This window comes from Heterodontus francisci, chromosome 27 (genome assembly GCF_036365525.1).
Source record: "Heterodontus francisci isolate sHetFra1 chromosome 27, sHetFra1.hap1, whole genome shotgun sequence".
NCBI lineage: Eukaryota > Metazoa > Chordata > Chondrichthyes > Heterodontiformes > Heterodontidae > Heterodontus > Heterodontus francisci.
This window is the reverse complement of record NC_090397.1, coordinates 48,665,807-48,691,929: the sequence shown is the minus strand read 5'-3', so window position 1 is coordinate 48,691,929 and position 26,123 is coordinate 48,665,807. Positions and strand designations below refer to the sequence as shown.

The 26,123-nt window shown below is 49.2% G+C and overlaps 1 protein-coding gene across 6 annotated transcripts in view; it reads right to left on the bottom strand.

Moving 5' to 3' along the window:
• endou2 (endonuclease, polyU-specific 2) overlaps window positions 1-26,123 on the bottom strand; it is a 37,071-nt gene that overhangs the window by 4,906 nt on the left and 6,042 nt on the right. For 4 of the 6 annotated variants that reach the window (XM_068059329.1, XM_068059328.1, XM_068059330.1 and 1 more), the window contains exons 2-6: window positions 25,813-26,016; window positions 23,206-23,305; window positions 21,389-21,494; window positions 11,966-12,087; window positions 8,403-8,515 (exon numbers count right to left, since the gene is read on the bottom strand). In XM_068059329.1, coding sequence (XP_067915430.1) covers window positions 8,403-8,515; window positions 11,966-12,087; window positions 21,389-21,494; window positions 23,206-23,304 — 440 coding nt within the window. In that variant the 5' untranslated portion in view covers window position 23,305; window positions 25,813-26,016. Of the gene's footprint in view, window positions 1-8,402; window positions 8,516-11,965; window positions 12,088-21,388; window positions 21,495-23,205; window positions 23,306-24,579; window positions 24,988-25,011; window positions 25,124-25,812; window positions 26,017-26,123 lie in introns of those variants that run through there. The other 2 variants (XM_068059332.1, XM_068059333.1) reach the window with 2 other exon arrangements.

The window sequence follows — 26,123 nt, the reverse complement described above, 5'->3', positions numbered from 1 at the left end:
CACTGACTCTCACTGGGATACAGTTCCACAGGCACTGACACTCACTGGAATACAGTTCCACAGGCACTGACTCTCACTGGAATACAGTTCCACAGGCACTGACTCTCACTGGGATACAGTTCCACAGGCACTGACTCTCACTGGAATACAGTTCCACAGGCACTGACTCTCACTGGGATACAGTTCCACAGCCACTGACTCTCACTGGGATACAGTTCCACAGGCACTGATTCTCACTGGAATACAGTTCCACAGGCACTGACTCTCACTGGAATACAGTTCCACAGGCACTGACTGTCACTGGGATACAGTTCCACAGGCACTGACTCTCACTGGGGTACAGTTCCACAGGCACTGACTCTCACTGGGATACAGTTCCACAGGCACTGACTCTCACGGGGATACAGTTCCACAGGCACTGACACTCACTGGAATACAGTTCCACAGGCACTGACTCTCACTGGAATACAGTTCCACAGGCACTGACTCTCACTGGGATACAGTTCCACAGGCACTGACTCTCACTGGAATACAGTTCCACAGGCACTGACTCTCACTGGGATACAGTTCCACAGCCACTGACTCTCACTGGGATACAGTTCCACAGGCACTGATTCTCACTGGAATACAGTTCCACAGGCACTGACTCTCACTGGAATACAGTTCCACAGGCACTGACTGTCACTGGGATACAGTTCCACAGGCACTGACTCTCCCTGGGATACAATTCCACAGGCACTGACTTTCACTGGAATACAGTTCTACAGGCACTGACTCTCACTGGAATACAGTTCCACAGGCACTGACTCTCACTGGGATACAGTTCCACAGGCACTGACTCTCACTGGGATACAGTTCCACAGGCACTGACTCTCACTGGAATACAGTTCCACAGGCACTGACTCTCACTGGGATACAGTTCCACAGGCACTGATTCTCACTGGAATACAGTTCCACAGGCACTGACTCTCACTGGGATACAGTTCCACAGGCACTGACATTCACTGGGGTACAGTTCCACAGGCACTGACTGTCACTGGGATACAGTTCCACAGGCACTGACTCACTGGGATACAGTTCCACAGGCACTGACTCTCACTGGAATACAGTTCCACAGGCACTGACTCTCCTGGGGTACAGTTCCACAGGCACTGACTCTCACTGGAATACAGTTCCACAGGCACTGACTGTCACTGGGGTACAGTTCCACAGGCACTGACTCTCACTGGGATACAGTTCCACAGGCACTGACTGTTACTGGGATACAGTTCCACAGGCACTGACTCTCACTGGGATACAGTTCCACTGGCACTGACTCTCACTGGGGTACAGTTCCACAGGCACTGACTCTCACTGGGATACAGTTCCACAGGCACTGACACTCACTGGAATACAGTTCCACAGGCACTGACTCTCACTGGAATACAGTTCCACAGGCACTGACTCTCACTGGGATTCAGTTCCACAGGCACTGACTCTCACTGGAATACAGTTCCACAGGCACTGATTCTCACTGGAGTACAGTTCCACAGGCACTGACTCTCACTGGGATATAGTTCCACAGGCACTGACACTCACTGGAATACAGTTACACAGGCACTGATTCTCACTGGAATGCAGTTCCACAGGCACTGACTCTTACTGGAATACAGTTCCACAGACACTGACTCTCACTGGAATACAGTTCCACAGGCACTGACTCTCACTGGGATATAGTTCCACAGGCACCGACTCTCACTGGGATACAGTTCCACAGGCACTGACTCTCACTGGGATACAGTTCCACAGGCACTGACTCTCACTGGGATACAGTTCCACAGGCACTGACTCTCACTGGGATACAGTTCCACTGGCACTGACTCTCACTGGGATACAGTTCCACAGGCACTGACTGTTACTGGAATACAGTTCCACAGGCACTGACTCTCACTGGGATACAGTTCCACAGGCACTGACTCTCACTGGGATACAGTTCCACAGGCACTGACACTCACTGGAATACAGTTCCACAGGCACTGACTCTCACTGGAATACAGTTCCACAGGCACTGACTCTCACTGGGATACAGTTCCACAGGCACTGACTCTCACTGGAATACAGTTCCACAGGCACTGATTCTCACTGGAGTACAGTTCCACAGGCACTGACTCTCACTGGGATATAGTTCCACAGGCACTGACACTCACTGGAATACAGTTCCACAGGCACTGATTCTCACTGGAATACAGTTCCACAGGCACTGACACTCACGGGAATACAGTTCCACAGACACTGACTCTCACTGGAATACAGTTCCACAGGCACTGACTCTCACTGGGATACAGTTCCACAGGCAGTGACTCTCACTGGGATACAGTTCCACAGGCACTGACTCTCACTCTGATACAGTTCCACAGGCACTGACTCTCACTGGGATACAGTTCCACAGGCACTGACTCTCACTGGAATACAGTTCCACAGCCACTGACTCTCACTGGGATACAGTTCCACAGGCACTGATTCTCACTGGAATACAGTTCCACAGGCACTGACTCTCACTGGGATACAGTTCCACAGCCACTGACTCTCACTGGGATACAGTTCCACAGGCACTGATTCTCACTGGAATACAGTTCCACAGGCACTGACTCTCACTGGAATACAGTTCCACTGGCACTGACTCTCACTGGAATACAGTTCCACAGGCACTGACTCTCACTGGGATACAGTTCCACAGGCACTGACTCTCACTGGGATACAGTTCCACAGGCACTGAGTCTCACTGGAATACAGTTCCACGGGCACTGACTCTCACTGGGATACAGTTCCACTGGCACTGACTCTCACTGGGATACAGTTCCACAGGCACTGATTCTCACTGGAATACAGTTCCACAGGCACTGACTCTCACTGGGATACAGTTCCACAGCCACTGACTCTCACTGGGATACAGTTCCACAGGCACTGATTCCCACTGGAATACAGTTCCACAGGCACTGACTCTCACTGGAATACAGTTCCACAGGCACTGACTCTCACTGGGATACAGTTCCACAGGCACTGACTCTCACTGGGATACAGTTCCACAGGCACTGACTCTCACTGGAATACAGTTCCACAGGCACTGACTCTCCTGGGGTACAGTTCCACAGACACTGACTCTCACTGGAATACAGTTCCACAGGCACTGACTCTCACTGGGGTACAGCTTCACAGGCACTGACTCTCACTGGGATACAGTTCCACAGGCACTGATTCTCACTGGGATACAGTTCCATTGGCACTGACTCTCACTGGAATACAGTTCCACAGGCACTGACTCTCACTGGAATACAGTTCCACAGGCACTGACTCTCACTGGGATACAGTTCCACAGGCACTGACTCTCACTGGAATACAGTTCCACAGGCACTCACTCTCCTGAGGTACAGTTCCACAGGCACTGACTCTCACTGGAATACAGTTCCACAGGCACTGACTCTCACTGGAATACAGTTCCACAGGCACTGACTCTCACTGGGGTACAGCTTCACAGGCACTGACTCTCACTGGGATACAGTTCCACAGGCACTGACTCTCACTGGAATACAGTTCCACAGGCACTGACTCACTGGAATACAGTTCCACAGGCACTGACTCTCACTGGGGTACAGCTTCACAGGCACTGACTCTCACTGGGATACAGTTCCACAGGCACTGACTCTCACTGGGATACAGTTCCACAGGCACTGACTCTCACTGGAATACAGTTCCACAGGCACTGACTCTCACTGGAATACAGTTCCACAGGCACTGACTCTCACTGGGGTACAGCTTCACAGGCACTGACTCTCACTGGGAACGGTGCCTGTGCCCCCCTCAGTATGCTGCTAGGCTTTTTTTTATTCATTCATGGGATGTGGGCATTGCTGGCTAGGCCAGCATTTGTTGCTCATCCCTAATTGCCCTTGAACTCAGTGGCTTGCTCGACCATTTCAGAGGGCATTTAAGAGTCAACCACATTGTGGGTCTGGAGTCACATGTTGGCCAGATCAGGTAAGGATAGCAGATTTCCTTCCCTAAAGGACATTAGTGAATCAGATGGGTTTTTACAACAATCGACAATGGTTTCATGGTCACCATTGGACTAGCTTTTAATTCCAGATTTTTATTTATTTATTTTTATTCATTCATGGGATGTGGACGACGCTGGCCAGGCCAGCATTTATTGCCCATCCCTAGTTTCCCTTGAGAAGGTGGTGATGAGCTGCCTTCTTGAACCGATGCAGTCCATTTGGGGTAGGTACACCCACAGTGCTGTTCGGAAGGGAGTTCCAGGATTTTGACTCAGTGACAGTGAAGGAACGGTGATATAGTTCTAAGTCAGGATGGTGTGTGATTGGAGGAGAACTTGCAGGTGGTGGTGTCCCCATTCATTTGCTGCCCTTGTCCTTCTAGTTGATAAAGATTGCAGGTTTGGAAGGAGTTGTCTAAGGAGCCTTGGTGCGTTGCTGCAGTGCATTTTGTAGATGGTACACATTGCAGCCATTGTGCGTCGGTGGTGGAGGGAGTGAATGTTGTAGATGGGTTGCCAATCAAGCGGGCTGCTTTGTCCTGGATGGTGTCGAGCTTCTTGAGTGTTGTTGGAGCTGCACCCATCCAGGCAAGTGTAGAGTATTCCATCACACTCCTAACTTGTGCCTTGTAGATGGTGGACATGCTTTGGGGAGTCAGGAGGTGAGGAGCCTAGCCTCTGACTTGCTCCTGTAGCCACGGTATTTATTTGGCTACTCCAGTTCAGTTTCTGGTCAATGGTAACCCCTAGGATGTTGATATTGGGGGATTCAGCAATGGAAACGCCATTGAATGTCAAGGAGAGAAGGTTCTATACCAACTGCTTCAGTATTTGAGGAGTCATGAATGGTGCTAAACATTGTGCAATCATCAGCAAACATCCTCACTTCTGACCTTATGATTGAAGGAAGGTCATTGATGAAGCAGCTGAAGATGGTTGGGCCTAGGACACTACCTTGATGAATTCCTGCAGTGATGTCCTGGAGCTGAGATATTTGATCTCCAACAACCACAACCATCTTCCTTTGCACTAGGTATGACACCAACCAGTGGAGAGTTTTCCCCCGATTCCAGTTTTGCTGGGGCTCGACCCAGGTTTGGTTCTGGGTACTGCCTGTGCGGAGTTTGCAAGTTCTCCCTGTGACCGCGTGGGTTTCCGCCAGGCACTCCGGTTTCCTCCCACAACCAAAGACTTGCAGGTTGATAGGTAAATTGGCCATTGTAAATTTCCCCTCATGTAGGTAGGTGGTAGGGGAATGGTGGGGATGTGGTAGGGAATATGGGATTAATGTAGGATTGGTATAAATGGGTTGTTTTGCTCGGTGAGCCAAAGGGCCTGTTTCAGTGTTGTATCTCTCTATAAATGCAGCCTTGATGTCAAGGGCAGTCACTCTCTTTTGTCCATGTTTGAACCAAGGCTGTAATGAGGTCAGGAGCTGAGTGGCCCTGGCAGAACCAAAACTGAGCGTCACTGAGCAGGTTATTGCTCAGCAAGTGCCACTTGATGGCACTGTTGATGACACCTTCCAACACTTTATTGATGATCGAGAGTACACTGATGGGGCAGTAATTGGCTAGGTTGGACTTGTCCTGCTTTTTGTATACAGGACGTACCTGGGCAATTTTCCACATTGCTGGGTAGAGGCCAGTGTTGTAGCTGTACTGGAACAGCTTGGCTAGGGGTGTGGCAAATTCTGGAGCACAGGTCTTCAGTACTATTGCCGGAATGTTGTCAGGAACCATAGCCTTTGTTGTATCCAGTGTCTTCAGTCGTTTCTTGATATCACGCAGAGTGAATCGAATTGGCTGAAGTCTGGCATCTGTGATGCTGGGGACTTCAGAAGGAGGCCGAGATGGATCATCAACTCGGCACTTCTGGCTGAAGACTGTTGCAAATGCTTCAGCCTTATCTTTCGCACTGATGTGTTGGGCTTCCCCATCATTGAGGATGGGGATATTTGTGGAACCACCACCATTAATTGCCCACCACCATTCATGGCTGGATGTGGCAGGATTGCAGAGCTTAGATCTGATCCGTTGGTTATGGGATTGCTTAGCTCTGTCTATCGCATGCTGCTTACGCAGTTTGGCACGCAAGTAGTTCCATGTTGTTGCTTCATCAGGTTGACACCTCAGTTTTAGGTATGCCTGGTGCTGCTCCTGGCATGCCCTCCTGCACTCTTTATTGAACTAGGGTTGGTCTCCTGGCTTGATGGTAACAGTAGAGTGGGGAATATGCCGGGCCATGAAGTTACAGATTGTGGTTGAGTACAATTCTGCTGCTGCTGCTCCACAACACCTCATGGAAGCCCACTTTTGCATTGCTAGATTTGTTCGAAATCTATCCCATTAAGTACGGTGTGAAGGCGAACTTCGACTCCACAAGGACTGTGCGGTGATCACTCCTACCAATACTGTCATGGACAGATGTATCTGCGGCAGGCAGATTGGTCAGGATGACGTCAAGTATATTTTTCTCTCATCACCTGCCGCATACCCAGTCAAGCAGCTATGTCCTTTAGGACTCAGCCAGCAGTGGTGGACCAAGCCACGCTTGGTTATAGGCATTGAGGTCCCCTACCCAGGGTACATTCTGTGCCCTTGCCACCCTCAGTGTTTCCTCCAAGTGATGATCAACCTGGAGGGGTACTGATTTATCAGCTGAGGGAGGTAATCAACAGGAGGTTTCCTTGCCCGTGTTTGACCTGATGCCATGAGACTTCATGGGGTCCAGAGTCGATGTTAAGAACTCCCAGGGCAATTCCATCCTGACTGTACACCACCGTGCCACCACTTCTGCGCTTCCAGTGGGACAGGACATACCCAAGGATGGTAATGACAGTGTCTGGGACATTGTCTGTAAGATATGATTCTGTGAGTATGAATATGTCAGGCTGTTGCTTGACGAGTCCGTGGGACAACTCTCCCAACTTTGGCACAAGCCCCCAGATGTTAGTAAGGAGGACAGGGCTGGGTTTGCCATTGTCGCTTCCGGTGCCTAGGTTGATGCCAGGTGGCCCGTCAGGTTTTATTCTGTTTTATTGAGTTTGCAGCGGTTAGATACAACTGAGTGGCTTGCTAGGCCATTTCAGAGGGTATTTAAGAGTCAACCACCTTGCTATGGGTCTGGAGACACATGTAGACCAGACAAGAACATTAGTGAACAAATGGGTTTTAACAACAATCAACAATGTTTTCATGACCATCACTAGGCTAGCTTTTAATTCAAAATTTATTAATTGAATTCAAATTCCTCCTTCTGCTGAGGTGGGATTCAAACCCATATCCCCACAGAAACAGCCTGGGTTTCTGAATTACTCATCCAGTGACACTACAACAACACCACAGCCTCCGCAGGTTTGGCACTGCCTGCACAATATGATGGCATTGTCACTGGAATAACCAAAGCTCAGAGCAAGTTGGTACTTTGCATCAGCAATGACTTGCACTCATGTCTCCCTATGGAAGCCACAGACACACATCCCCACCACACCCCCACACACACCCACATCCCCCCCCCCACACACACCCACATCCCCCCCCACACACACCCACCACCCCCCCACACACACCCACATCCCCCCCCACACACACCCACATCCCCCCCCCACACACACACACACATCCCCCCACACACACCCACACACACCCACACACATCCCCACCACCCCCCACACACACCCACATCCCCCCCCCACACACACCCACATCCCCCTCCACACACACCCACCACCCCCCCACACACACCCACATCCCCCCCACACACACCCACACACACCCACCACCCCCCCACACACACCCACATCCCCCCCACACACACCCACACACATCCCCTCCACACACACCCACACACATCCCCCCACACACACATCCCCCCCCACACACACCCACCACCCCCCCACACACACCCACATCCCCCCCACACACACCCACACACATCCCCCCACACACCCACCACCCCCCACACACACCCACATCCCCCCCACACACACCCACATCCCCCCCACACACATCCCCACCACCCCCCCACACACACCCACATCCCCCCACACACACACCCACATCCCCCCCACACACACCCACACACATCCCCTCCACACACACCCACACACATCCCCCCACACACACATCCCCCCCACACACACCCACACACACCCACACACATCCCCTCCACACACACCCACACACATCCCCCCACACACACATCCCCCCCACACACAACCACACACACCCACACACATCCCCCCACACACACATCCCCTACATACACACACACACCCACAACCGCCCCCCACACCCACATACACACACACAACACACACGCATACAGACACACTCTTTGACTCTGAATCCTAACTCGCATCACTTACTGACTGGAACCTTTGCGAGCGTACAGAGAGAACCAGATGTCATACAGCTGCTGTTTGAATTCCTTCTCGTTTGCTTTTGCCTTCCCCTTCTCAACTAAATACCTTTGAACAATCTGACAAGAGAAGACATTTTAGAAACTTGAAAAAGCCAGTAACCCCAAGAGGTCCAACATTATCTGGTATATTGAACGCACCTACCCACCTTCTCCCCCATCCCTCAACCGCACCTACCCACCTTCTCCCCCATCCCTCAACCTCACCTACCCACCTTCTCCGCAGCCTCACAGCTCCAGGGACACGGGTTCAATTCTGGGTACTGCCTGTGTGGAGTCCCTGTGACTGTGTGGGTTTTCGCCGGGTGCTCTGGTTTCCTCCCACAGCCAAAGACTTGCAGGTTACTAGGTAAATTGGCCATTGTAAATTGCCCCTAGTATAGGTAGGTGGTAGGGGAAGGTGGGGTTGTGGTAGGAATATGAGATTACTGTAGGATTAGTATAAATGGGTGGTTGATGGTCAGCACAGACGCGGTGGGCCGAAGGGCCTGTTTCAGTGCTGTAACTCTAAATATAAAATATAAATATAAAATATAAAATATCCCTCAACCGCACCGACCCACCTTCTCCCCGTATCCCTCAACCTCACCTACCCACCTTCTCCCCATATCCCTCAACCTCACCTACCCACCTTCTCCCTGTATCCCTCAACTGCACTGACCCCCCCTTCTCCCCTATCCTTCAACCTCACCTACCCACCTTCTCCCCCATCCCTCAACCTCACCGACCCACCTTCTCCCCCATCCCTCAACCTCACCTACCCATCTTCTCCCCATATCCCTCAACCTCACCGACCCACCTTCTCCCCATATCCCTCAACCTCACCTACCCACCTTCTCCCCATATCCCTCAACCTCACCTACCCACCTTATCCCCATATCCCTCAACCTCACCGACCCACCTTCTCCCCATATCCCTCAACCTCACCTACCCACCTTCTCCCCATATCCCTCAACCTCACCTACCCACCTTCTCCCCATATCCCTCAACCTCACCTACCCACCTTCTCCCCGTATCCCTCAACCTCACCGACCCACCTTCTCCCCATATCCCTCAACCTCACCTACCCACCTTCTCACCATATCCCTCAACTGCACCTACCCACCTTCTCCCCATATCCCTCAACCTCACCTACCCACCTTCTCCCCATATCCCTCAACCTCACCTACCCACCTTCTCCCCGTATCCCTCAACCTCACCGACCCACCTTCTCCCCATATCCCTCAACCTCACCTACCCACCTTCTCACCAAATCCCTCAACTGCACCGACCCCCCTTCTCCCCATATCCCTCAACCTCACCTACCCACCTTCTCCCCATATCCCTCAACCGCACCGACCCCCCTTCTCCCCATATCCCTCAACCTCACCTACCCACCTTCTCCCCATATCCCTCAACCTCACCTACCCACCTTCTCCCCCATCCCACAACCACACCTACCCACCTTCTCCCCGTATCCCTCAACCACACTGATTCGCCTTCTCCCCATATCCCTCAACCGCACCTACCCACCTTCTCCCCATTTCCCTCAACCGTACCAACCCACCTTCTCCCCATATCCCTCAACCTCACCTACCCACCTTATCCCCATATCCCTCAACCTCACCGACCCACCTTCTCCCCATATCCCTCAACCTCACCTACCCACCTTCTCCCCATATCCCTCAACCTCACCTACCCACCTTCTCCCCATATCCCTCAACCTCACCTACCCACCTTCTCCCCGTATCCCTCAACCTCACCGACCCACCTTCTCCCCATATCCCTCAACCTCACCTACCCACCTTCTCACCATATCCCTCAACTGCACCTACCCACCTTCTCCCCATATCCCTCAACCTCACCTACCCACCTTCTCCCCATATCCCTCAACCTCACCTACCCACCTTCTCCCCGTATCCCTCAACCTCACCGACCCACCTTCTCCCCATATCCCTCAACCTCACCTACCCACCTTCTCACCATATCCCTCAACTGCACCGACCCCCCTTCTCCCCATATCCCTCAACCTCACCTACCCACCTTCTCCCCATATCCCTCAACCGCACCGACCCCCCTTCTCCCCATATCCCTCAACCTCACCTACCCACCTTCTCCCCATATCCCTCAACCTCACCTACCCACCTTCTCCCCATATCTCTCAACCTCACCTACCCACCTTCTCCCCCATCCCACAACCACACCTACCCACCTTCTCCCCGTATCCCTCAACCACACTGATTCGCCTTCTCCCCATATCCCTCAACCGCACCTACCCACCTTCTCCCCATTTCCCTCAACCGTACCAACCCACCTTCTCCCCGTATCCCTCAACCTCACCTACCCACCTTCTCTCCATATCGCTCAACCTCACCTCACCCACCTTCTCCCCTTATCCCTCAACCTCACCTCACCCACCTTCTCGCCTTATCCCTCAACCTCACGTCACCCACCTTCTCCCCATATCCCTCAACCACACTGATCCGCCTTCTCCCCATATCCCTCAACCGCACCTACCCACCTTCTCCCCATTTCCCTCAACCGTACCAACCCACCTTCTCCCCGTATCCCTCAACCTCACCTACCCACCTTCTCTCCATATCGCTCAACCTCACCTCACCCACCTTCTCCCCTTATCCCTCAACCTCACCTCACCCACCTTCTCGCCTTATCCCTCAACCTCACGTCACCCACCTTCTCCCCATATCCCTCAACCGTACCAACCCACCTTCTCCCCGTATCCCTCAACCTCACCTACCCACCTTCTCTCCATATCCCTCAACCTCACCTCACCCACCTTCTCCCCTTATCCCTCAACCTCACCCACCTTCTCCCCTTATCCCTCAACCTCACGTCACCCACCTTCTCCCCGTATCCCTCAACCACACTGATCCGCCTTCTCCCCATATCCCTCAACCTCACCTACCCACCTTCTACCCATATCCCTCAACCGTACCAACCCACCTTCTCCCCGTATCCCTCAACCTCACCTACCCACCTTCTCTCCATATCCCTCAACCTCACCTCACCCACCTTCTCCCCTTATCCCTCAACCTCACGTCACCCACCTTCTCCCCGTATCCCTCAAACGCACCTACCCACCTTCTCCACGTATCCCTCAACCACACTGATCTGCCTTCTCCCCATATCCCTCAACCACACCTACCCACCTTCTCCCCATATCCCTCAACTGCACCTACCCACCTTCTCCCCATATCCCTCAACCTCACCTACCCACCTTCTCTCCATATCCCTCAACCTCACGTCACCCACCTTCTCCCCGTATCCCTCAAACGCACCTACCCACCTTCTCCACGTATCCCTCAACCACACTGATCTTCCTTCTCCCCATATCCCTCAACCACACCTACCCACCTTCTCTCCATATCCCTTAACTGTACCTACCCACCTTCTCCCCGTATCCCTCAAACGCACCTACCCACCTTCTCCACGTATCCCTCAACCACACTGATCTTCCTTCTCCCCGTATCCCTCAACTCCACCCAGTAACAATGTACAGTGTGATGTTACCTGCAGCACCGGAGTCTCCATGACAGCGTCCAGAAAGCTATGGATCTCTCTCTCCTCCTCTTGGGTAATGATCTCCGGTTCTCTTGTGTCAGCTTCATAATTATCCAATAGGGAAATGAAAGCTAAAAGGATTCACAGATTTGTCTATGATTTAACCTGTACTTGTGTGGTCTGGGGTAGGTCTAGAGTGGGTCTGGGGTTGGTGAGGATATCGGGGGGTAATACAGAGAGAGGGTTTGGGGGGGTAATATAGAGAGAGTGTATCGGGGAGGTAATATAGGGAGAGGGTATTGGGAATGGGGTAAGCAAGCAATTCAATGTAATTAATTTTAAAGAATGAGCAAGCTAAACACATGGACTGTGGGTTTGAGAGAGATTAACACACAGGAGTGAGAGTTAGAGAGATTAACGGAGGAGTGAGAGTTAGAGAGATTAACACAGGGGAGTGAGAGTTAGAGAGATTAACACAGGGGAGTGAGTTAGAGAGATTAACACAGGGGAGTGAGAGTTAGAGAGATTAACACAGGGAAGTGAGTTAGAGAGATTAACACAGGGGAGTGAGAGTTAGAGAGATTAACACAGGGGAGTGAGAGTTAGAGAGATTAACACAGGGAAGTGAGTTAGAGAGATGAACACAGGGGAGTGAGAGTGAGAGAGATTAACACAGGGGAGTGAGAGTTAGATCGATTCACGGGGGAGTGAGAGTTAGAGAGATTAACACAGGGAAGTGAGTTAGAGAGATTAACACAGGGGAGTGAGAGTTAGAGAGATTAACGGGGGAGTGAGAGTTAGAGAGATTAACACAGGGGAGTGAGAGTTAGAGAGATTAACACAGGGAAGTGAGTTAGAGAGATTAACACAGGGGAGTGAGAGTTAGATCGATTAACGGGGGAGTGAGAGTGACAGATTAACACAGGGGAGTGAGTTGGAGAGATTAACACAGGGGAGTGAGAGATAGATTAACACAGGGGAGTGAGAGTTAGATCGATTAACACAGGAGTGTGAGAGTTAGAGAGATTAACACAGGAGAGTGAGAGTTAGAGAGATTAACACTGGGAAGTGAGTTAGAGAGATTAACACAGGGGAGTGAGAGTTAGAGAGATTAACACAGGGGAGTGAGAGTTAGATTGATTAACACAGGGGAGTGAGAGTTAGAGAGATTAACACAGGGGAGTGAGAGTTAGAGAGATTAACACAGGGGAGTGAGAGTTCTAGAGATTAACACAGGGGAGTGAGAGTGAGAGAGATTAACGGGGGAGTGAAAGTTAGAGAGATTAACACAGGGGAGTGAGAGTGAGAGAGATTAACGGGGGAGTGAGAGTGAGAGAGATTAACACAGGGGAGTGAGAGTGAGAGAGATTAACGGGGGAGTGAGAGTTAAAGATATTAACACAGGGGAGTGAGAATTAGATCGATTAACGGGGGAGTGAGAGTTAGAGAGATTAACACAGGGGAGTGAGAGTGAGAGAGATTAATGGGGGAGTGAGAGTTAGAGAGATTAACACAGGGGAGTGAGAGTGAGAGAGATTAACGGGGGAGTGAGAGTTAGAGATATTAACACAGGGAAGTGAGTTAGAGAGATTAACACAGAGGAGTGAGAGTTAGAGAGATTAACACAGGGGAGTGAGAGTGAGAGAGATTATCACTGGAGAGTGAGAGTGAGAGAGATTAACGGGGGAGTGAGAGTTAGAGAGATTAACACAGGGAAGTGAGTTAGAGAGATTAACACAGGGGAGTGAGAGTTAGAGAGATTAACACAGGGGAGTGAGTTAGAGAGATTAACACAGGGGAGTGAGAGTTAGAGAGATTAACACAGGGGAGTGCGAGTTAGATCGATTAACACAGGGGAGTGAGAGTTAGAGAGATTAACACAGGGGAGTGAGAGTTAGAGAGGTTAACGGGGGAGTGAGAGTTAGAGAGATTAACACAGGGAAGTGAGTTAGAGAGATTAACACAGGGGAGTGAGAGTTAGAGAGATTGACACAGGGGAGTGCGAGTTAGATCGATTAACACAGGGGAGTGAGAGTTAGAGAGATTAACACAGGGGAGTGAGAGTTAGAGAGGTTAACGGGGGAGTGAGAGTTAGAGAGATTAACACAGGGGAGTGAGAGTTAGAGAGGTTAACGGGGGAGTGAGAGTTAGAGAGATTAACACAGGGGAGTGAGAGTTAGATTGATTAACACAGGGGAGTGAGAGTTAGAGAGATTAACACAGGGGAGTGAGAGTTAGAGAGATTAACGCAGGGGAGTGAGAGTTCTAGAGATTAACACAGGGGAGTGAGAGTGAGAGAGATTAACGGGGGAGTGAAAGTTAGAGAGATTAACACAGGGGAGTGAGAGTGAGAGAGATTAAAGGGGGAGTGAGAGTGAGAGAGATTAACACAGGGGAGTGAGAGTGAGAGAGATTAACGGGGGAGTGAGAGTTAGAGATATTAACACAGGGGAGTGAGAATTAGATCGATTAACGGGGGAGTGAGAGTTAGAGAGATTAACACAGGGGAGTGAGAGTGAGAGAGATTAACGGGGGAGTGAGAGTTAGAGAGATTAACACAGGGGAGTGAGAGTGAGAGAGATTAACGGGGGAGTGAGAGTTAGAGATATTAACACAGGGAAGTGAGTTAGAGAGATTAACACAGAGGAGTGAGAGTTAGAGAGATTAACACAGGGGAGTGAGAGTGAGAGAGATTATCACTGGGGAGTGAGAGTGAGAGAGATTAACGGGGGAGTGAGAGTTAGAGAGATTAACACAGGGAAGTGAGTTGGAGAGATTAACACAGGGGAGTGAGAGTTAGAGAGATTAACACAGGGGAGTGAGTTAGAGAGATTAACACAGGGGAGTGAGAGTTAGAGAGATTAACACAGGGGAGTGCGAGTTAGATCGATTAACACAGGGGAGTGAGAGTTAGAGAGATTAACACAGGGGAGTGAGAGTTAGAGAGGTTAACGGGGGAGTGAGAGTTAGAGAGATTAACACAGGGAAGTGAGTTAGAGAGATTAACACAGGGGAGTGAGAGTTAGAGAGATTAACACAGGGGAGTGCGAGTTAGATCGATTAACACAGGGGAGTGAGAGTTAGAGAGATTAACACAGGGGAGTGAGTGTTAGAGAGGTTAACGGAGGAGTGAGAGTTAGAGAGATTAACACAGGGGAGTGAGAGTTAGAGAGGTTAACGGGGGAGTGAGAGTTAGAGAGATTAACACAGGGGAGTGAGAGTTAGAGAGGTTAACGGGGGAGTGAGAGTTAGAGAGATTAACACAGGGGAGTGAGAGTTAGAGAGATTAACACAGGGGAGTGAGAGTTAGAGAGGTTAACGGGGGAGTGAGAGTTAGAGAGATTAACACAGGGGAGTGAGAGTTAGAGAGATTAACGGGGGAGTGTGAGTTAGAGATATTAACACAGGGGAGTGAGAGTTAGAGAGATTAACACAGGGGAGTGAGAGTTAGAGAGATTAACGGGGGAGTGTGAGTTAGAGATATTAACACATGGGAGTGAGAGTTAGAGAGATTAACACAGGGAAGTGAGTTAGAGAGATTAATACAGGGGAGTGAGTTGGAGAGATTAACACAGGGCAGTGAGAGTTAGAGAGATTAACACAGGGAAGTGAGAGTTAGAGAGATTAACACAGGGAAGTGAGTTTGAGAGATTAACACATGGGAGTGAGAGTTAGAGAGATTAACACAGGGAAGTGAGTTAGAGAGATTAACACAGGGGAGTGAGTTGGAGAGATTAACACAGGGCAGTGAGAGTTAGAGAGATTAACACAGGGAAGTGAGAGTTAGAGAGATTAACACAGGGAAGTGAGTTTGAGAGATTAACACATGGGAGTGAGAGTTAGAGAGATTAACACAGGGAAGTGAGTTAGAGAGATTAACACAGGGGAGTGAGTTGGAGAGATTAACACAGGGCAGTGAGAGTTAGAGAGATTAACACAGGGAAGTGAGTTAGAGAGATTAACAGGGGAGTGAGAGTTAGAAAGATTAACACAGGGGAGTGAGTGTTAGAGAGATTAACACAGGGAAGTGAGTTAGAGAGATTAACACAGGGAAGTGAGTTAGAGAGATTAACACAGGGAAGTGAGAGTTAGAGAGATTAACACAGGGGAGTGAGAGTTAGAGATATTAACACTGGGAAGTGAGTGAGAGAGATTAACACAGGGGAGTGAGAGTTAGAGAGATTAACACAGGGGGGTGAGAGTTAGATTGATTAACACAGGGGAGTGAGAGTTAGAGGGATTAACACAGAGGAGTGAGAGTTAGAGAGATAAACGGGGGAGTGAGAGTTAGAGAGATTAACACAGGGGAGTGAGAGTTCTAGAGATTAACACAGGGGAGTGAGAGTGAGAGAGATTAACGGGGGAGTGAGAGTTAGAGCGATTAACACAGGGGAGTGAGAGTGAGAGAGATTAACGGGGGAGTGAGAGTTAGAGATATTAACACAGGGAAGTGAGTTAGAGAGATTAACACAGGGGAGTGAGAGTTAGAGAGATTAACACAGGGGAGTGAGAGAGATTAACACTGGGGAGTGAGAGTGAGAGAGATTAACGGGGGAGTGAGAGTTAGAGATATTAACACAGGGAAGTGAGTTAGAGAGATTAACACAGGGGAGTGAGAGTTAGAGAGATTAACACAGGGGAGTGAGAGAGATTAACACTGGGGAGTGAGAGTGAGAGAGATTAACGAGGGAGTGAGAGTTAGAGATATTAACACAGGGAAGTGAGTTAGAGAGATTAACACAGGGGAGTGAGAGTTAGAGAGATTAACACAGGGGAGTGAGAGTGAGAGAGATTAACAGGGGAGTGAGAGTTAGAGATATTAACACAGGGAAGTGAGTTAGAGAGATTAACACAGAGGAGTGAGAGTTAGAGAGATTAACACAGGGGAGTGAGGGTTAGAGAGATTAACACAGGGGAGTGGAGTGAGAGAGATTAACGGGGGAGTGAGAGTTAGAAATATTAACACAGGGGAGTGAGAGTGAGAGAGATTAACGGGGGAGTGAGAGTTAGAGATATTAACACAGGGAAGTGAGTTAGAGAGATTAACACAGGGGAGTGAGAGTTAGAGAGATTAACACAGGGGAGTGAGAGAGATTAACACTGGGGAGTGAGAGTGAGAGAGATTAACGAGGGAGTGAGAGTTAGAGATATTAACACAGGGAAGTGAGTTAGAGAGATTAACACAGGGGAGTGAGAGTTAGAGAGATTAACACAGGGGAGTGCGAGTTAGATCGATTAACACAGGGGAGTGAGAGTTAGAGAGATTAACACAGGGGAGTGAGAGTTAGAGAGGTTAACGGGGGAGTGAGAGTTAGAGAGATTAACACAGGGGAGTGAGAGTTAGAGAGGTTAACGGGGGAGTGAGAGTTAGAGAGATTAACACAGGGGAGTGATAGTTAGAGAGGTTAACGGGGGAGTGAGAGTTAGAGAGATTAACACAGGGGAGTGAGAGTTAGAGAGATTAACACAGAGGAGTGAGAGTTAGAGAGGTTAACGGGGGAGTGAGAGTTTGAGAGATTAACACAGGGCAGTGAGAGTTAGAGAGATTAACGGGGGAGTGTCAGTTAGAGATATTAACACAGGGAAGTGAGTTAGAGAGATTAGCACGGGAGTGAGAGTTAGAGAGATTAACACAGGGAAGTGAGTTTGAGAGATTAACACATGGGAGTGAGAGTTAGAGAGATTAACACAGGGAAGTGAGTTAGAGAGATTAACACAGGGGAGTGAGAGTTAGAGAGATTAACACAGGGAAGTGAGTTAGAGAGATTAACACAGGGGAGTGAGTGTTAGAGAGATTAACACAGGGAAGTGAGTTGGAGAGATTAACACAGGGGAGTGAGAGTTAGAGAGATTAACACAGGGAAGTGAGTTAGAGAGATTAACAGGGGAGTGAGAGATAGAAAGATTAACACAGGGGAGTGAGTGTTAGAGAGATTAACACAGGGAAGTGAGTTGGAGAGATTAACACAGGGGAGTGAGAGTTAGAGAGATTAACACAGGGAAGTGAGAGTTAGAGAGATTAACACAGGGGAGTGAGAGTGAGAGAGATTAACACAGCGGAGTGAGAGTTAGATCGATTAACACAGGGGAGTGAGAGTTAGAGAGATTAACGGGGGAGTGAGAGTTCGAGAGATTAACACAGGGAAGTGAGTTAGAGAGATTAACACAGGGGAGTGAGAGTTAGAGGGATTAACACAGGGAAGTGAGTTGGAGAGATTAACACAGGGGAGTGAGAGTTAGAGAGATAAACGGGGGAGTGAGAGTTAGAGAGATTAACACAGGGAAGTGAGTTAGAGAGATTAACACAGGGGAGTGAGAGTGAGAGAGATTAACACAGGGGAGTGAGAGTTAGATCGATTAACACAGGGGAGTGAGAGTTAGAGAGATTAACGGGGGAGTGAGAGTTCGAGAGATTAACACAGGGAAGTGAGTTAGAGAGATTAACACAGGGGAGTGAGAGTTAGAGAGATTAACACAGGGAAGTGAGTTGGAGAGACTAACACAGGGGAGTGAGAGTTAGAGAGATAAACGGGGGAGTGAGAGTTAGAGAGATTAACACAGGGAAGTGAGTTAGAGAGATTAACACAGGGGAGTGAGAGTTAGAGGGATTAACACAGGGGAGTGAGAGTTCTCGAGATTAACACAGGGGAGTGAGAATTAGACCGATTAACGGGGGAGTGAGAGTTAGAGAGATTAACACAGGGGAGTGAGAGTTAGAGAGATTAACACGGGGAAGTGAGTTAGAGAGATTAACACAGGGGAGTGAGAGTTAGATCGATTAACACAGGGGAGTGAGAGTTAGATCGATTAACACAGGGGAGTGAGAGTTAGAGAGATTAACAGGGGAGTGAGAGTTGGAGAGATTAACACAGGGAAGTGAGAATTAGAGAGATTAATGGGGGAGTGAGAGTTAGAGAGATTAACACAGGGAAGTGAGTTAGAGAGATTAACACAGGGGAGTGAGAGTTGGAGAGACTAACGGGGGAGTGAGAGTTCGATCGATTAACACAGGGGAGTGAGTGTTAGAGAGATTAACAGGGGAGTGAGAGTTCGAGAGATTAACACAGGGGAGTGAGAGTTAGAGAGATTAACACAGGGGAGTGAGAGTTGGAGAGATTAACGGGGGAGTGAGAGTTAGATCTATTAACACAGGGGAGTGAGAGTTAGAGAGATTAACAGGGGAGTGTGAGTTCGAGAGATTAACACAGGGGAGTGAGAGTTAGAGAGATTAACACAGAGGAGTGAGAGTTCGAGAGATTAACACAGGGGAGTGAGAGTTAGATCAATTAACGGGAGAGTGAGAGTTAAAGAGATTAACACAGGGAAGTGAGTTAGAGAGATTAACACAGGGGGCGGCTGCGTCAGGATGTCTCTCCAAAGTCTTCCCGCCTCCGGGTGGATTTACCTCGGGCAGCAGGGGGGCGAGGAAGGGTACTCACTGGCGGGTAGCGGGCATCCAGTTGAGGCTGTTAAGTAGATTCGTTAATGGTGAATTTGCAGCGTTTATTGAAATTTTCTGAAGGTGCACAGGTCCCACGAAGCTTCAGCAGCACACCAGCTCAAAGTCATTGTTGCCTGTACTCAGATGTCGCCTTCTCCAGTCAGGCGGAAAGTGAGACAGAGGAACGTCAGCAGCTACATGGGGAGGGGCAGCGGTGGGCACAAGAGCACCAGGGGCATGATGCAGTGCAGCCACTCGCACGTGGATGACGCAGAGGGAGGCTCGAAGAAGTTGCTGCCCAGCGCACATGGTCCACAGGAAATGGCTCAGCTTCATGGACAGGTGGTCACTGACCTATGTGGAATGCTGGAGGAGGAGGACCCGAGGCCGCTGGGATGTGGTGGCCACCCATTGCCTGTGGTGGTGAAGGTGACCGTGCTGCTCAACCTTTTCACTTCTGCATTGTGCCAGGGAACGGCTGGGGACATTGGCAGCATCACAATGTGCAGCCCATCAATACATAAGGCAGCTGCCTTGTTTGCGAAGGCAGGGAGTAAATAAGGTTCTTGATGGATAATGTTAGTCAGGCTGAGAGTGCAATTGGCTTCACTGCAATGGCAGGATTCCCTCAGGTCCAGGGGAGTGGTAGACTGCAGCACACGTTGCCATCAAGGCTCCCTCACATCAACCAAGTGCTTTCATCTACCAAAAGGGGTTCTACTCCTTCAATGTGCAGATCAATGCAACCACTGCAAAAGGATCCTGCAATGTGTGCTAAGTTCCTGGGAAGCTGCCATGACTCCTTCACACTGAGACATTCACGGGTGCCTCAACTGTTCATTCCACCGGAGAGGCTTTGTGATGGTTCCTGAGTGACAAGGGGTATCTGCTGAAGACATGGTTTGGAACTCCATCATCAAGAACCGTGAGACATAAAACGGCAGCCATTTAATAACAAGGGCACCCGTTGAGCAGGTCACACAACACTCCTGCCCCTGCAATGTTCATAAGACCGCATCACTTTTAATGGCCATCATTGCACCACTCGGAGGCCTGGTACTGGTGTTTGCACATGCTCGGTATTGGCTCGTGTGTAACTGATTGACCATGGTGCTCTGGTGTGACGCTATCCTCAGTCCTGATGCAGACATTGGTCCTTGTTGAGTCCTCGTATGTTGGTCCTTAATACAGCACATGTCCTGGCCTCTATATTATACATGCAGGGCTGCCATCTTGCCATCATGCAGTACCTTACCTTACCCACCCTTGTGAGGTCATTGAAGTGCTTCCAGCACTGTACCCATGCTTGTGTGACATCCTCACGCCCCCCCCCCCCCCATCGCAAGGCTGCTAACCTTTTCCGCCACCTCCAGCCAGGACTTCTTTGTGATGCTGGTCGCCCACCTCCTGTCCTCTGGGGCAGATACCTGCCCCCTTACTCTCACCACTTGCAGAAGCGCCTCCAGGGAGCTGCCATTAAACCATGGAGCAGCACTTCCTCACATTCCTTCCATTCCTGCACATACTGCCTTCTGCTACACCCCTTCTTGAGCCTACTCTTTGTGCAGCCAGCTGCAGATGGCTCTTTAAATATGGTGCCCTCAATCGAGCTGATGGTATTAACTCCCACCCACCAACTGTAATTGGACAGCTCCCCCCAAAGGCCTGTCATTAATTGGTCGCATGGCTCAAGGTACCTCAGGAAGTCCCACCATCCGTGTATGGGAGCTTGCGACCTAGAAATGACCCCGCCGTCGGGATCACGCCCCAACTGGGAAAATCCAGTCCTATGTCTCCAACTCTCTCTCACTGGAGCAAATCCTTGTTTGTGGTTGTCCTGTAATTTGTGTAATTGCTGGGACAGGAACTCAGATATTTTGGACCAGGGCTTGAATTGCCGGGGTTGGAATTGCCGGGGTTGGAATTGCTGGGGTTGGAATTATTGGGGATCGAATTGGTGGAACCAGGGCTCGAATTGGTGTGGCTCGTACCTGAAAATGTTTTCTTTTTGAATACTTCCTCATTCACAAACAGGAACAATGGGAGTTCTGCTCCATCAGTGACGTCTGAGTTTGTTAAAGTTTCCCCAGCCTGCTCCTGTAGACGATAATAATAATAGAGAAATGAGTGGCTTGTTGTATAAAACCATAGAAATTATGACATAACAGGAGGCCACTCATCCCATCATGCACGTGTGGGGGCTCGCGACCTGGAAATGACCCCGCTGTGCAGATCACTGCCCAGCCAGGAAAATCCAGCCCTTAGTCTCTAACTTTCTCTCACTGGAGCAAATCCTGTTCTTCGACTGGAGCTGCCTTCTAATCCCATTTCCCCGCCCTGTCCTCATATCTGTTGATATTCTTCCTTTTCAATCCTTATTCAATTCCCTTCTAAATGGTTCAGTCTCTCCTTCAGTAGCAACTTGTGATAAAACAGCCCAGGTTTTAATAACTCTGTATGTGAATACAGTTTTTCTAACCACCCCTTTCATTATTCCAGGGATAATCTTCAGTCTGAAAGAAGGAATTTGCATTTCTCAAACGTCTCTCACAATTTTGTTTGTAAGCACGCCCTGTGCAGCAGCTGACTATAGCCACATGCTTCATCATTTGTGCATACTCCCTATAGCACTAAGCCCATGTGAAAGACCTGATTAATGTCTTTTCAAATGTAGTGGCATTAACTGCCATCCAGCAAATTTTGCACCAATGAAGATCTTCAGTAAGAAGCTTCACTGAGGAGAATGAGTGAATCTTTCCATTATTGAGAAACGCGTGAAGGGTTGCATGATGGTGGATAGCATTTTTTTATTCATACTTGGGGTGTGGGCATTGCTGGCAAGGACAGCATTTATTGCTCATCCCTAATTGCCCTTCAGATACAACTGAGTAATTTGCAAGGCCATTTCAGAGGGCCACTAAGAGTCAGTCACATTACTGTGGGTCTGCAGTCACATGTAGGCCAGACTGGGTAAGGATGGCAGATTTCCTTCCCTGAAGGACATTACTGAACCAGACTGATTTTTACAACAATGCAGTAATTTCATGGTCACCTTTACTACAACAAGCTTTTTTTATTTCAAATTTATTTAATTAACTGATTTTGAATGCCCCTATATCCCTTAATCCCCTTAGTATCCAAAAATCTATCTGGCCTCCATTACTATAATGACTTTTCTTTTTTTTTTTTGGGCCTCCTTATCTCGAGAGACAATGGATACGCGCCTGGAGGTGGTCAGTGGTTTGTGAAGCAGCGCCTGGAGTGGCTATAAAGGCCAATTCTGGAGTGACAGGCTCTTCCACAGGTGCTGCAGAGAAATTTGTTTGTTGGGGCTGTTGCACAGTTGGCTCTCCCCTTGCGCCTCTGTCTTTTTTCCTGCCAACTACTAAGTCTCTTCGACTCGCCACAATTTAGCCCTGTCTTTATGGCTGCCCGCCAGCTCTGGCGAATGCTGGCAACTGACTCCCACGACTTGTGATCAATGTCACACGATTTCATGTCGCGTGTGCAGACGTTTGGCAGGGTGGATGATGAGGTCTCGATCCACCAAAAGCCTATAATGACACATCAGGTCAAATGGTCTATTTTTGAGTTGAAATATTGTGATTGTAAGACAACTTGCATTAGAGAGAGTTTGGAGTCCAGAGTGTGTTGAAGAATCAGAACAGAAATGTCTTCTTGTGTACGTTGACAATCAGTTCTCTGCACTTTTTCCAATACTCTGGGAGCATAAAAAGAATCTGCTGATTGGAACAAAATGGTATTGGTAGATAATTCCTAAATAAACTCAGGTTTGACTCTAACATACCTGAAGGTCAATCTTGTAATCAATCCCTGGCTGAAGTCTGTTCACATCGTTGTCCCACAGGATCTGTGCAATGCCCGATAGTTCTGTATCACTTTCCATTCTAAACAGAGCAGAAAAATACTGTTTGAGACGATGAAGATGGACAGTCTCGGGTGAAATTCACCATCAGGATTGAAGTCAGTTGAAAGGAAAATACGGCAGGGTGGATGATGAGGTCTCGATCCACCAAAAGCCTTTTTGTACCCCAGCTGACGTAAAACTTCCCCTCAGAATTCAATGACGTGAGAATAATTTGTAAATATGCAAATCACTCTTTCCCCTACACCTCAAGAGTAAATGCACATTGGTCCCACCTCAAATGCCGCTCAGTGCTCAGGTAGGGAGAAATCTTGGCACTATTACTGGGTAGCCTCACATGCCCACTATCATTCATAGTAATGTTTTGGCAGAAAAGTTCTGAAAACCTGAACCTCCCCTTTAGTATCCTTATTGTGATTCTGGATCCAAACAGCCTGAATCCTTTTCTTGGTAATAATCAACCCATCCCCAGTTTCAATTATATCATGGTTTTCAAACATCTTAATCATCACTGACAATCTGTAACACAGTGTCAGCAGCCTCCTCACTAAAAACTATTTTCCTCGGACACCCTAACCTTAAATCATTAACCATTAAACTGGGCCTTGAATCCTGGGCCTTGAATCCAATTCATCCAGAACCATGAAAACCTTAAATGTCCTAATCAGCTCGCCATTCACTCTCCTGTTCTCCAGCATAACATCCCAGAGTGGGAAGTCCTTCCTCAGAACCCAACCCCTCTCATTTCAGGAATCGATCTTGTAGCCGTTCTCCAGAGAACAATCAGAGGGGGGAGCCTGACAAATTTATTCACACTGAGGCCAATTGTAGCACTCACTTTGCTGCCTCAACTGAAATCAGGTAACTCAGCACAGATGAGGGATGGAACCTGTACCCTTTCTGGCTTGTACAGCTCAGTGCCACAATGGAAGGGGCACATTCACAAAGCTGTTGGTGCTTACCATTTAATCTCTTCCCTCAGCCCATGTACACTTGACCCCCAGGCCTGACATCTGTCTCTGACCCCTAGTATACATTAGCACTTCAGTCCTCACTATCACTGTGCTGTCACTCCACGTTGCTAGGAATTATTCACTGGGTTGAAGCTTGGTTGGTATGAGGATCCTCCTGCACTGAGTGGAGAGTGACGTTGATACTGGTAAGTTCAGGGACTGTGGTGCCACTGTTCAATAGAATCCTGCTGGGATTGCCCACTGCGGTAATGGACGGCCATTCATATTCTTACACACATCCCATCTGTAAAAACTTTTACAATTGCAGTTTAGAAAGTCTTACCTTTCTTAATGCCACCTTTGGAGTAACGATTAAGGACTGCCCTTCACTCTGGTACCTGTGCACTCACCCACGTATAACCTGTGCTCAATGTTGTAAAGATCCCACTGCCATCATATGTCAAGCCGTCAGACTCCCATGTGCTTAATAGATCCTGTGACCAAAGCTCCAAGACCCCTAGCACTCCTATCCTCTCACTGTTTGCACATTGGTCAGCTTTTCTGCACCTTCTTGGACGTCACTGTTTGACTGTCATTGTTGGAATCCCTGGGCAACCAATAGAAGGGCCTTCCCTCACTACCTCCCTGTGAAGTGAGGACAATGGAAAGGGTTGGGTGAGGCGATCGATCAGCAGAAAGAACTCAGCCACGTCAGCATATCACAGAGCTCTTAAAACAAACAGTGGGCCCAGAACACAGAAAACCAGCCACTCACAATCTTCTACGCTTAGCCTCCCTGACCTCTGACCTCACAGGCACAGAGCATGCAGGGTCACAGTACTGTCAGCCTCAATCCTCGCATTCAACTGTCCCCAGAATTCAGTAAACTGTAAAAAGAAACAAAGGGCATAAAATTGAGTCGCATGACACTGCAAGGCTTACTGCGGATTTCCGGTGCACAGTGCGTCATTGGCCACTTCCTGTGCGGCCACACAACGTTACTGAATTAAAATATTGCACACAGGTGCATCCCCTGCACGCACCCAAGGACCTTGAATGGACACTATCATGGTGTAATCTGCAGGAGGACAAACTGCTGGACTGCTGTGACAGCATGCATGGCCCATGGAGCCTGCATGCCTGCAGCCATTGATCTCATGACCTCTGTCTAAGCTTCCAATGCAGCACTGAGACATCAGCAAGACTCTGCCTCTGCAGCAATGGAAGCTGAGACAGCAGACAGCAGACACTTTATGCTGCCTTGGTCTGGCAGTGCTGCCATGGAGGTGCCCACCATGGTGGAAAGGAGAGGCTCCAAGTTCTGCATGATGCCCTGTGCCATGGAGGAGCTGGACTCCTCCATACTCATTGACTGTAGGCTATCTGGGAGGCTGACCAATGCACCAAGCATCCTGGTGTGCACGTATCAGCATTTTCCTATATTCCGTCCCAATGAGGTACTCATTTTAGTCCCCTGCAGCAGAACCCATCTGTACTCTTGCCCTCTGGGGAGTTTGCACACCAGCTGTCCTATTCCCCTGGCCTGGCTGCAGCCTACTTGTACCCAGTGACTCACCACGTGCTGATCCCAACTCTACACTAGTCTTTAAAGTTCACACAGGACCAGTATCTGAGCTGATGGCTTCAAGTGTTTGGTCAAGTGGCAGTTCTTCCTCTTCACTCTTGTGGGGTTCCTCTTCCTCATGGATCTTTAGACGATGCACAGGCATCTGCTCTTGACATACCTCTGGCTTTCCCACCTGTTGTGGGCCATCTTCCCCTGTAAGAGAGAGAGTAGAATGTCAGTGACTGTGTGTCATTGTACTTGGGTGATGTGCCTACCATAGCTGAATAGCTCTATGTTTGTAGAGGTATGTAGAGATGTGT